Source organism: Dromaius novaehollandiae, chromosome W (assembly GCF_036370855.1).
Source record: "Dromaius novaehollandiae isolate bDroNov1 chromosome W, bDroNov1.hap1, whole genome shotgun sequence".
NCBI lineage: Eukaryota > Metazoa > Chordata > Aves > Casuariiformes > Dromaiidae > Dromaius > Dromaius novaehollandiae.
Window position 1 is genome coordinate 59,099,675 of NC_088130.1, and position 13,864 is coordinate 59,113,538.

Below are 13,864 nucleotides of genomic sequence, written 5' to 3' on the forward strand. Positions count from 1 at the left end.
TATGGCAAAGGAAGAAAAGATTAAAAAGAACTGGGTTGTTTAGTCTAGAGAGAAGAAGGCTGAAGGAGACTTGATAACGGTTTTCAAGTATGTAAAAATTTGCTGCAAGAGGGGAAGTAAACTGTTCTTCATGGCCAAGAGTAAGAGGACAAAAATAATCAGCTTAAATAGCTCTAAGGGGAATTTAGATTAGACATTAGTAAAAAACTTTCTATCTGCAAGGATATTTAATCTCTGGAACAACCTGAATGGTGGTGTGGTGTCTCCAACCCTGAGGTTTTTCTAAGTATAGGCTAGATGAACAGTTCATGGATAGCTAATCCTGCTCATGGTGGGAGATGGTCCCTTCCAGCACTTTTTTTAGGACTTTATTAGAACACATCTACTCATGGAAGCGCAGGGAGGATGCAGCTCCCTCGGCCTCTATTCTGAATAGGTTGAACATAGCACAGGACAAATCCAGCATCTGTGTAGGTGCACTAGCTAAATAGCAGGCATTTTTGGCTCAGAGGTGGGCATATTAGCATGCCTTCCAGATGTCTGTGCCCCCTCCATGTAGTCTTTCCAGGCCTCAGCCACTCGTGTGCAAAGAGTCGCTGCCAGCAGTGCACTGAGGATTCATGCCCTGCTCCCTACAGAGCCAAACGCTCAAATTCTACTGCGTAAGGGCCATTATTTTAAATAGACTGATTTTATTTCGGTGGGAAATAAAAATTGTATACATGCCCAGGAAAAATACCACAAATCCTTTATATCTGTGAATATTTAGTAGTGCCAAATGTAGCAGGAGCTTAAAGCCAAAGTGTCACCTAAAAGGTCCAAACTAGCCCCCAGGTGGTCTATGTTTGAAGGCATTGGCCCCGTTTTTGTTCCATGCTTGTGCAATGCTTTGTACCCTTTTTCCTGTGAGAGGGTCTGGGACTGCAGTCACAGTATTGAGGACAGATTTCAAGAGTTAAAATCAATGCAGCTGCAAAATAAAAAGGAAATAAAAGATGCGTGTTATTCAAAAGGTAACAAGCACAAGGGAGGAAATGCTTGGCGCCATTACAATGGTATTTTTTGGTCTAAAGGACTTTGATGTGACATACTGGCACCACAGCAGCTTGTTAAGTTGTATTTGGCAGTTCTCTGTACCCTGGCACAATGTCACGTTTACCTCCAGAGCTACACATGTGCTCTATATAATTCACACAGCAAATGTGGTTTTCCTTGCTTTACCATCTATTAGTTCATTTTAATTGTTTGGAAAATTCCTCGTTCCCAGAGATGTCTGCTACTCATTAGTGTGAGTCAATAATGAGTTCGGGTTTTAATTATTTTATACTGTGCATATGCAAATACATTGCATTGTTGGGAACTTAGTCGAAACACTTAAATTTGTTTTAGACCTGTCTGGTTTGGAATAGGAATAGGCTATTTCTGCAGTGGCCCTCCAGTACCCCGTATTGGAAAGTCACATGCAGCAGTGGCAAACACAGTGAATCACTGTGTAAGTGATGACATTCCTCTGACACAGCCACAGAAACTGCTACTTGTTCTGGCATAAAATCTGAACTTCAGGGGGATATGCTTGAGGTGGTTTTGAGACTGGACACTACTGTATTTCTTTCCTCCTCCCTGCAAGTGTTCCCCATGGCACTGGAAGGCCCTGAGCAAGTCGCTGTGGTCCCATGTTGCCTTTCCATGCATCACTAGCGCTTCCCACAGAGCTTGCTTGGGTCAGTTGCTCTGTGCTTCTTGCCCACGATGTGTGGACAGAGTTGGGTTTCTAAGAGATGGGAAAGCAGTGCTGCAGGACCACCAGGACCAGCACCCAGCCGGCCCCCAGGAGCTGAAGGGGAGGCTTTCCAGACACACAAAAGCCTTATGCACATTTGGACGTATCCACTGCATGGGGACGCGCCTCCTGTGAAAACACGCCTGATCTCCGGGCAAGGCTCTGCTTTGCTAATGGCGAGGTCAAAATAAACCACACGAGTCCTGCATGCCGGCTCGGCCCCACGGTCCCAGGCTCTGTTTCACTGTGAGGTCGGTTCCCTGGACTTCAGCTCTGTTGCTATACAACAGTGAAATCAGAAACAGATTTGCCCTCCTAGTTTTGAGCTGAGATTTCAGAGCATCCTTTGTGATTCCACTGACAAGCTTGGCCAGTGACTTATCATGTCCTAATCTTCACATCGCTAATGTTAAGAGTGATGGGGGTTTTGTAATAGTGTGTTCTTTGCTAGAAGGGTTATAGCTGGTTTTGAACAATTACTGTGTGATTTTATTTAACTTTCCCTTATGAGATATTTTCTGCCAGAATTTGGCAGTTATCCTCACAGTGTTTCCCAGTATTTTGCATAGGAAATGTTGCTATCAGCACTTTAACATTTGTGGAGTAAAACAGCAAATAACTTTTATGTAACTTAATATTTCTGTGAGAAGAATTCCTAAATTCTGTAAACTGGGAAAGTACCCCTTTCTTAAAGTCCAACATTAAGAAACAGTTCAACTATTGTAAGGCTGTAATTAGCAATTGCAGTTTTGCCATAATACGTTGCTCATGTTTCATGAATGTTTTCTAGGTTTCTGCAATCCTCAGAAATAATGTAAAAAGACGTTATTAATTAGAAGAGATAGAGGTGAAATGTTTGCTGTCAAAGTGCTACTACTGCTACTGGTATTTTCCTAACCATATCTTTCTCTCTCTAGATTACGATGTTTGCGCAGAAGCTCCTTGCGAACAGCAGTGCACAGATAACTTTGGACGTGTCTTATGCACCTGCTATCCTGGGTACCGCTACGACCGTGAGAGGCACAGAAACAGAGAGAAGCCTTACTGCTTGGGTGGGTAGAAGTGCATGTTAAGTTTATCTCTGGTTAATGATGTATCCTGCTTCTTCAGGTCTTTTAGCAGTCAGTTTAGATCTGAAGCCTTTCTTATTTCCTTTACTGCTACAGAATATATGTAGTATCTAAAACAGGCCGTATGCACTGAAACACTTTGAAGTGTCTGGGCTGATGTAATTTTTCCTTTTATTAATTCCCCCTGCAGATTTTGAGCAGTTTTCTGGTTTTTGACCCAAGAACAGGGGCGCAATTCTAAGAGTAACCCTCAAAGCAGTATAGCCATGCCTGATTTTGAAAACCAGCCCTTGGGTTTCGATTCAGATGGCAAGTATCTAACTCAGGACTGATCTTTTACAAGCGGTCTTTCTGTGACTAGTGCCGCCCAGTTCAGTCATCCTGCCCTGCAGGGCTTGCTGTTGCAGTGAGCCAAGGTTTGCAGAGTCAGACTTCGCTTGTGCGCTCTCTGATGCGAAGAAAGTGCCAAGTGGTGTTCATCTATAAAAAGCCAAGTGTGTTAATAATAATGCAGATTGCACAGAGCTCTAGTCTGAGCGGCCAGCAATTATTCATTTATTCAAAGTCAAAATCTCCTGATCCTTTAAAGGAAGTATTTTGTTATATTCGAGGTCTGAACCCCCGGCTTCAGGACATTTTGAACACTTTTTCCTGCAGATATCGACGAGTGTGCCACGAGCAATGGGACGCTCTGCTCTCAGATCTGCGTCAACACCGTCGGCAGCTACAGATGTGAGTGTCATGAAGGCTATACCCGGGAGGATGATGGGAAGACATGCACCAAAGGAGATAAAGGTATATGCTAGTGGATGTTAAAGATCCTGGGCCACAGGGTCCTCTTAAGAATTTAATCTCCTGTAGAGAGGAAACCCATGGAAATGTGATGCAGCCAATGCCAAATTTGATAGGAGCTTTGTGGACTCAAATTATTTAAAAGGAAGTGCACTCTCCAAATGCTGTAATACACTTCCGTAGTGCCATATCAGCAGCATTCGCAGAAGCAGCCCAAGCTGGCAGGAAACATGGCTTTAGCTTCTCACTGACTATCTTAGGGGCCTCTGAGGGCCTGGCATGTTTGTCCTGCACAGAGGTGAGAGATGTGGTGCTCTGAGCACCGAAAGCGCCGGGGAGACGAGCTGCTGACGGTGCCATCCTGCCGTGCCAGGAGAAGGGCCATCATGCCCCAGCCTGCAGCGGCCTCTGAGATGTTACGATGTTGTGGCAAGCCCAACATCGGACTGCTTCCCACTCCACAACTGGAGCTGGGAGGTCCTGAAATGGGGATGCAGCCATTGCTTCTGGAAGCCCAGATTGCTCAGAGGCCAAATTGCCTCCAAGTCTCTGGACATTCAAGCACCTGTGGAGCAATCCTACGGCTCGTTCTCCTTGTCATTCATTCATCAGCTACACGCACAGGGCAGTAAATCACTAGTCACAGTTATAAAGAAAGGGCACTAATATGCTGAAGGATGCAGAAAGCTTCTTCCCCCCCGGAGAGGGAGAGGTGGCTGAAAAGTGACACTTGCCTTTGTTACTTAAGTTAGACCATTTTTCTGGGATTGTACAACTGCTGGTGGCCATATTTTGCTCTCGTACCAACCTGGACTATAGCTAGTTTGGAGCATAAAACTCAGCCTCAGACTTCAGAAGAAAATTTGCCAAATTCTGACCCTTATAACCCTTCATTAATTTCACTAGTTAATTAATTTAATTTTAGTGGGTATAATTTGTATTTTAGCAAATGAGAGATGCTTGAGATTAGCAAATGGCCCTAGGTTGGTTGGTTAGTACCTTTGAGCATTCAGGCACGCAGAAGAGGTGTGCCTGGGAATTCCAGCGTCTTTTTAAGAATTATTTAAATCAATAGCTAACTTAAGCTGAGTAACACTTGAATTCTGCTGACCTGCAGTAAGTTGAATGTCTCATGACTGTGGTCAGATTTTGTTGTTGTTGTTATGGAAGTAACATGTGATGAAAAGAGAGAGAGCAAGGAATTGTTCCTACTTTTCACCATTGGTTTCAAGGTGTGTGTGCTGTGTATAAAAGATTTTAAAGTTTTTGACCTCATCTCAGTTATTAAATAGCAGCATTTAGAATACTTCAGATTAAATACTGATACAGCATTTTAAAAAAGAAAGGATGAAGGAAACAACCCGTGCTCTGGGGGAAAAAAAAAAATTTTTTTTGATGAATGGTATCTTACCATTGTTTCATCTGTTAATGACTGAACACATGCATCACTGGGTGCTCCAAATCCCACTGGACAGCAAGAGCAATTTATAATTTTGCTTTTCCTCTGAAAATATGTAGCTGGAGACACTCCATTAAGCTTAACTGTTCCTTGTAGTTTTCAAATGTTTGTTTTCCTTATAAGTGTTTGAGAGTCATTAAGGGAAAAGGTATAATGTAAATAATCCCCTTGCAAGTAGGTTTTTTAGTTAACATTTTCTCTTGCTAGTTCAAATTTCCTGATAATGTCCAAAGCATTCAGGATAACTGATCATACAAGATATTCAAGGCTTCAGAAATAAGCTTCTAACATTTGCAAAACAGCAATTTTTATACTGAATGTACGTGGCACATAAAAATGTCAGTTCCAGTAATTAATATGGAATTAAATACCCACAATTTCTCAAAAATTTCCTAAATGAGCTGTGTAAAGAAGGTAAAGATACTTTCTATTCTTTTGCCCTATTGTACTCCAAGATAATATTACTAACTTTGCCAGACCTCTGGTGTAAATGAAAGAGAAGCCGGCTGTTGCACAGCTCGTGTCTGTAATTACCGGTCAGCATGAAGAAAATCAGGATTTTCAAGAGCCGAAACGAACAGGCTATAACAACGCACCACCTCGTGGTCAGCCCAAGCACCTGCAGTGTTACGGAGAGCACTGCTTCTAAGCTGGAATTACCTCATAATAAATAGTGGGCAATTCCCTTTTAATGGTAGCTGGAACACTTAAATTTTATTCTGAAGTTTAATAGGAGAGACCATGAAATGCATGTAGGGCCTCTTTCTCCAGCTTTAACCATGCTGCACGTTTCATGGAGAATTATTAGTTATGTGTTCAGTGTGCCATGCCTGGAGAGGACAGTCTGAATGCTTTTTGGCTCTGAGCTGTGATAAGTGGCTTGGTGGAGTGCTTTGGGTTTGTTAGTGGGGCACAGGAATAGGGAGAATTTTTGCCGTATGCACAGTCATGTTGCATTTGATGGAGACAATAGTTATCCACTCATAAGTAGGCAAATTAAACCATCTCAGCAGGCTGAGCCCAGATAATACAACACAGATGAGAAGCTAAGCATTCTCCACGAAAAGAGCGCCTGCGGCACAGCTCCCCGCAGAGCTCTCCCCCGCCAGGCTGTTGTTCTTGTCCAGTATCAGCAAGCCAAAAGTCGTCAAGCACATGAGAAGCAAACACATGGCTTCTCCAAACACTTCTCTTAGCAATAGGTGCTGCAGGGCTCACCAGTGTCTCACTTAGATGAAAGGAGCTGTGTAAGGACAGCAACATAACTCCCAACCCAGACTTAGTGGTTTGTAAAGCTTTCATAAAATGGGGCTGGTTTAAACCTTCTCTGAAATAGTTTTGGTTTCCCCATTGAGGTTTGTACAATGAAAACAGGTTATATAAGTGTCTTGCTCAGTGCTTGCCAAACTTATCCTTTTAGGTGACCTCAGTATCTGCACTGAGCGTGGGTGGCTTGGAGTCTAATTGCTTCCGGCCCCCTCTGGCCTGTCCTAGGTGGCTTCTGGCTTTATCCATGTTCTTCCTGGCTTTATTCATATTTTGGTCCTGACATGGGATCAGATGGGGATAAAGGGAATGTCTGATGGATGACTCCTTTCCTGAGCAAATCATCACCTCTGTCTGGTATGAGTTAGGGGGATTCCACCTCTCTCCTGGGATGTAGCTCACGCTCACTTGTGTGACACTGTTGGACTTCTTCCTGAGACAAGTCAATCCAACTGGATTTGCAGAAATCTCAGTGGTATGATATTTCCCAAACATTAGCTGACTCTCCCCCTCCCCCTCTGCCGTGATTGTCTCCATGGGTTATCACAGCCCTGTTTTATCTATAGTCGTCAGCCTGTGTACCGCATCCTCCTGGAAGATAAACTAGATTTTATAATGGAAGTAGAGGCCAAATTCAGTGCTTCTTAATCTGTACATAATTCCACTGATTCTAGTGGGATTGCATGAGGTTTCCAACAGCAGAGGATCTGGCAGTTTTTCCCTATGACTGTACGTTGCTTTCAGCAACATTTCTTGACACAATGTGTGCATTTTGCGAGGGAATTCATTTGGTAAGATAGCTATTAAAAGAAATTTTGGTTTAAGACTAGTACCAAACACAAACTTTATCGGAGTTTAAAAAAAAAAATTTCTTTTAATGTCGCTCTATATATGTGCCTCTGTAAATCCTATACAGGTCCAAAAATGGAGATGTCAAAACACTCGTAGTCAAAAGAAAAATTAGCTTACAGAAATATCAGGGTACCCTAATTGTGGCATATGAATTCCTCTTTAAGAAAGCCCCCGCTGCATACTGCAGCTGCTTTAATCTAACAGAGAAATGCATATGGACAAAGAGGCTTTGGAAGAAGTGAAAGTCAAATTGATTTGCATTAGAAATACAGCTGTGAGGAAACCAGCAGATGACACATATTCAGTTTTCTTCACATGAAGACTGAAGGACTACTGGAAAATTACACTGGTCTACAGCTGCAGGCACGGGCAGGTGATAGGTGTGGAAACCGCCCAGACCTTTGCTTCATCTTCTCTGGTCCTCATCCTCTGCTGAGCTCATCAGTAATACTGACATCCTTACTGTCGCGGGCCATTCCACCCCATTGCCCTTACAGCCCTCTCCTACCTGCTTTAGGACAACGAAAGAAGCACATTTGTCATAGGGCATTCCAAGAAAAAAGAAATAAGCTTGTGTCTTCTAAAAGCGGGAATATGTGATTTAGTGGCCAATGGACTAACCCTACAGAAAATCAATTTGTCCTAAATTACTGATGGTCCCTAGATGACCGTTATAGGAGTGGGTACAATGGTCCTTATTGGACCCTGCAAGTATATACATTTGAAGTCAAGCACCACCTAATATCTTCAGTGCTAAGAAAAAGTTCTGTTTTTCTTAAGGGGGATGGAGATGTTTTCAAAATCAGTACACATTTATGAAAAGATGACCCAAATAAGGACATTCAAGTGTGTGTCCAAGCGAGAAATACAACAGAATAGCTAAGTGCATTTTAGCTCATCCTTTTTTGAAGATTTTGAAGATTTTCTGGCTTTTACCAGCAGCACCTGCAGAGTTCTTGTATTACATGGTATGCTCTGAATGGCCAGCATTCAGACTTTTCCAATATACCTTACAGGTGAACCAGACACCATATCCAGGTCCTCATTACACTCTATGCTTCTCAAAAACTATAAATGGAAGAAAAAAAGCTTACCTAGAGTTTGCCAATAAGTTTTGCACTGTGTTTTGGAAACTACATTTCTCTTTAACAGGACATCTGTTAAAACAGTGCTTGTTTGTTTGTGATGCAGAATTGATTCATTGTGTATGAGACTGGGAAAAAGACAAAAATAACATTTGCAATATCTGTTACAGTTTGAATCATGTCATAGATGCTTGAAAAAATTCATTCTTGCATAGTATCAACTGGTGTTTCCTTTTCTCTAGTGTAGATTTAAATCCCTATCATTAATCTCAATTCCTGTCTCTGATCAGTCTGATTCCATTGCATGGAGGAATAACCAGTGATGATAAAGAGCAGTTTGTGCAAAGTGAATGAAATGGCCACATTGTAAGGGATTTTACTGTAATTTATAGCATATGAAAATTTGCCCTTCAGGGGACTGTAAATCAGTTCAGATCTACAGGGCTAGTCTACCATAAATGCAAAGATAAAAGAATGGGTGTAAACATTTTCAGGTATTAAAAAAATAAATTCTTTAGGGACTGTTAACTGGAAACAGCTGTTTTAGAAATGAGCTCAGAGCTCTCCTTGCAAAATTTCTTAGCCTTACACAGCAGTTCACAGTCAAAGCATCATCAATGGCAAGACTCCTTCTTCTTTTCACATTCTGGGGAAATGTAATAACCTTCAAGACGCTGGCTGCTTTTGCAATTACTTTATGAATTGCTCTCCTTTGAATCTTTATATTCCTATTGGAAACTGCTTTCTTTCAGCTGGGCTTCCTGAGAAATCTGAAAACACGGCAAAACCAGGGACATGCTGTGCCTCTTGTAAGGAATTTCATCAAATAAAGCAGACGGTTTTACAACTGAAGCAAAAGGTATGAACACTGATCAGTCATGTCTTTACCAGACTGTTGTTTTATGACAATCAAATTTAAATTTAAGTGTTTGGAGCTGTCACTGCCATGTGGCTCTTGTGCCCATAAACATGATGGCAACATATTTTAAAATCATGTAGGAATGGCATTTCTTCCTTTATGCTTTTGTATTGCCTGTAAGTAGGTTGCTAGTTTATACCAAGCTCATGGTAATAGAATCTGGCAAACACCCGTCACAATCTGAGCCCAGGTTTCTTTGCAATCTGCACTGTCCTCTGCTTTCCATTCATTCTGAATGCACAGCGTTTTGGACTTTATCCACCTATAGTTTATGTAAGTGCAAGATATTCTGCAGATGAGGGTATGTGGGAGAGCATGATTTTGCATTAACAGGGTGCTGATACAGGATAGTTGCCAAATAGGAGGTGTGTGGCTAGATGAATACATCACTAGCAGATACATTAATATTGATTAAAAAAAACAACAACAGACCCAACTTTTTTTTGTATTCATCTTTGTGTCCTTAGAAGTACAGTATAATGTACTTAAAAACTTCTCCTGGCCTTTAAGTTTATTTGCTCCTATGTGTGATCCTTTTGCACTTAGGTAGAATTGAAATAACCCAGGGACCCACCCCAGGATTTGGAAAGCCAAGTGCAGAGATCCAGATGAAATGCCTTTTTTTGGTGATATCTCCTTCAGAACATTCAGAGTCACTGGAGTGGAAATGTTCTGCAGGATGTTTCTAAGCAATTCATGTTGATAGGCTGTAATCATTTCACCCAGGCTGTTCATTTAATTTCACTGTGACAAAACACAATTTTGTATAGTTACTTGTTGCATTTAATGCTATTCATTCAATGCATTTTTATTAGGAAGAAAGAAAGCTACATTACTAAAATGAGATACATTGAAGTTTTGGAATACTTTTTATCTCAAAAATCTCAAAATATCAGGTTTTCTTTCTGAATCAGTATGAAGACAAACATGGAAAGACAGAATTTCATGTGTGATGGAAATTCTGTTTTTCAAATTTATCCTGCTAGTGGATACCAAATGGCGTAAAAAAGAAGCCATGCTTTTGAGTGTCTGTTCGTCCAGCCACAGTAAGTGAGGCTGAGTAGCTTGCACTGACCTCCAGGGAGGAACCTGGAATCACACTGTTGGCCAAGCAGCTTGTACAAGAATTCATGGAAACTTATGGACTGAATTAATGGAACATTTTCTGTGTCTAACTTTAGGAGCCTATGTTCAAAATGCAGCGTCTAAAAACTTTGGCTTGGTTACAAGCTGATACCCTCCAAACCTCTTACTGTGGACGCCTTGTGTTGTACAGTAACTGTGACCATGCTAAGCGGCTCACTCTGGTCTCATAGCTAGGTCTTGTTGGGGTCTATACTCTTAAGTTTTTACCAGGGATCTTCCCTGTGGGACTTGATCTATTTGGCATTCTCAGAAGGCGCCCACTGGATAGTGCCTCACGCAGACAGAACTGCAAGGGGTGGTCCCACAACACCTCCAGCATTTTTTACCCCACAGTGGGGAGAGCTTTTGTCCATGCTGAGAGGAGATCAGGGCTCATACTGCTCCTCTGACCGAAGAGAGGTGAGCCCTCATGTTTCACCAGCCTCTCCCTGTGGCCAAGTCCTTCTCAGGAGGACATCTCTCAAAATCCGTGATTGGTGATTGAAGCTGCTCTGTTTTTGCACAGAATAACTCATTCTTCTCTGCCAGACAGTTTATGGGAATGAGTCTTTACTCTTGTGGTGAAGGCTTTCAGATTTTATGAACTTTATACAAAATAAAGTTTAGCAGAAGAGTCTGAGAGGGATCCAATCCAGAAAACCCTGTGACTGGGACTTGCGGTATGCTTCTGGAAGTGGGAGGTGTGATTTCAGGTCTCCTCAGGCAAGCAGGGGTTTGAACTCAAATCCATGCCACCTCTGGAGTGTGCACTAGCTACTGGATTAAAGGAGGAAGGTGATGGCACCAGTACTTTCTAGAAGGTTGTACCATAGATTCTAGATCCAGGAAACATTAGTTCTAGTATCAGAGCAGAAAGTCTCCTTGCAGGGCTTATCCAGTGGGATGGACTGTCCTCATGATATAGTAGAGAAACTTTGGGCAGTGCTAGGCTGATCTCAGATCTTTCAGGAAAAAGACTGAAAAGCTGGAAAAGCAGGGGAAGATAACTGATGTGCTGACACACAGCCAACAATTTAAAAAAGTCAAGTAATCAGTGCAGCACTCGGAATTGGGGCATTTTTGGAGCCTATTGCACAGATGTGTTTAAACATCTTAATTAGAAATCTATGTCTGGCATCACTCCTATCAAACACTGTCAGAATCACCTAGGTCACAGATTTCCTAGGGACTGCCCAAAACTCCAGATGCAGCATGCAACATTAAACACGGCGGGGGTGGGGGTGGGTTCATGTTTCTAGCACTGTCTTCCTTTAAAACTTACTCTCACAAATATTTGCACACACATGGAAAAAAGAAGTATTTTCCAAGTGCTATTAAGATTTGAAGCTCTAGATGGAGAAAGCCAAGGTCACTCTTGACCAAGATCCTGGTTCAGCTAAAAGGTGAAATAGAAATTAAGCCAATGAATATAGCCAGTCCCCGAGAGGATATGCGTCAACATCAAAAACACATGGTTTGGCCCCAGTATATATGGCAGCCATTTGCTGGCCAGGAGACATAAAAGAGCAGTGAGCTAGACCAGAGCCTGGGTATTTTGGCAGTTCTAGTGTATGTCTCAAGTCCAGCTGACTCAGTGGGGAAGCATGTGTAGATGCTTTCACAGCAGCCATTTGATTTTTTTTTAACTTACTAAGTTATTTGTTAAAACAGCCTTGCTGGCAGGAACAAGTCAGTATCTTATTTAAGCAGCAGAATAGAATACAGTTTTACATCCTTTTCATGCTGAGTCTTTGCCACTAAATGCATCTTTCTACTCCAGCCTGGCCATTTGCAACATAATCTGAAGAATTATTCACGGCAGGGACTATATAGTAAGTGACATTTATTTATCAGCGGGGATACTAATAAATCCCCAAATCAGGACCCCACTCCAGACAGTCTGAATGCAGCCTGGGGAAAAGCGCCTTTGTAGTGTACTGATTGGAGCTGGCTGGCTGACCTCCTGGTGCCGGTCCCTGGCCAACGTGGCTGTGAGAGCCCCCAGTTACTGAATTTTCCTCTTCAGCCTAGGGTGTAAGGTGTTGTGAGCCATGGGGTAGCCCTTTAGCCTCAACAGTCCCATGCTTTGATCTGTGATGCAGTGGCTGGGATGTTGTCTCTGAAAGCTGCACAGGTATTGGTAAATTAAGCAATTGTTTTTCTTTGAAAAATCAAAGATGACAACACAAAAGACACAACCCAGAGCAGTGAGAGTGCTGGATCCCCATTTTCTGTGTGGGCAGGCTCTCAGGAGTAGCCACGTGACCTAAGAAACACCCTGTGGGGCTTCTGTAAAGTACTGCCCTCATCCAACTTCTGATTTCCAGTGCGGTTGCAGTGCATCTACCAAATTCCTGTAAGACTTACATGTCATTTAACTTGTCTATAGCTCAGTAATCTTGTTTTATGAATATCAATATTCTCCAAAGCCTGAGTCACAAATGGCTGACAAATCTTTGTATTCCTGTCATCGCATTTTGAATTCTAGTCTGAAAAATCAAACCATGCATTTCAGAAATGCCATCAGGAACTGTTTCAGCATTTCCATCATTTTTTTTTCACTTTTGCTTCCTTCAAAACTCTTCTGTGCATCCAACCCAAAACTGCAAACAGCACTGGCTGCCCTAGAAAGACCATTTCTTAACTGAAGGCTTGTTTTCTGAGAGAAGTTTGCTCTATGTATTGCAAGTACATAACATTATTATTTTGATTCTGCTTTACAAACATTAGATTTGCACTAGAGGCAGGGGGGTGGACTAGATGATCTCCAAAGATCCCTTCTAGCCTCAACCATTCTGTGGGTGTATACCAAATAATTACAGAAACAAGTAGGAGTTTTGAGAACAGTCCAGTGCAAGGAATTCCAAACGGGTGATTAAAAGCACTATCAGATAGCAGGAGTCAGCATGTATTTTAATGCAACTCTCCCATGAAAACATTGCAGAATCTGTCATCAAATTATCCAGTAAACAAATTCATTCAGGGAAGCAACAAGCTGCCCCAGGGATAGATTTGCCCTGGTATTGCTGAAATATCTCTTCCACTCTATCTGGCAGGGCAAAATTCCCAACTGTACATGTGGCCATTAACCACTAATAATCTTCTTTCCTGGCTGTAGAGCAGCCTCCTGGTTTGTCATCTCCCCTCCACTGACTCTGGGGAGATTAAAGGTTTGCAGAATGTCTCTAAATACATTATTATTAAATGTATTCAGTCTGGGTAAGCAGACCTGATGTTTAATGGATTATGGCATTTCAAATCATATTATGCAGTTTATATTCTCACTTGCTTTTGCCTGGCATCTTTATGCAATCAGATCCAGAAATCTATGTGGCTAAATAGTATGGTCTGCAAAACTAGACTTGTCTCCGTGGGTCATGTAAAACACCCTATGGAAAGGAACTGTAGACTGCCACTCTCTATGACCGTGTTTTCTCATCTGATTTCTGCATAGAGGTCAGTCAGAGAGATGTACAGGTGAGAGTAAGGTTCCCAAACATCTTCCCAGCTGGTACT

General features: G+C 42.1%; 1 protein-coding gene across 1 annotated transcript in view; it reads left to right on the top strand.

Moving 5' to 3' along the window:
- The window catches only part of CCBE1 (collagen and calcium binding EGF domains 1), a 110,648-nt gene that overhangs the window by 86,030 nt on the left and 10,754 nt on the right, over positions 1–13,864 (top strand). Inside the window, exons 4-6 of the mRNA XM_064500484.1 lie at positions 2,698–2,832; positions 3,508–3,645; positions 9,057–9,163. Coding sequence (XP_064356554.1) covers positions 2,698–2,832; positions 3,508–3,645; positions 9,057–9,163 — 380 coding nt within the window. The remainder of the gene's footprint in view (positions 1–2,697; positions 2,833–3,507; positions 3,646–9,056; positions 9,164–13,864) is intronic.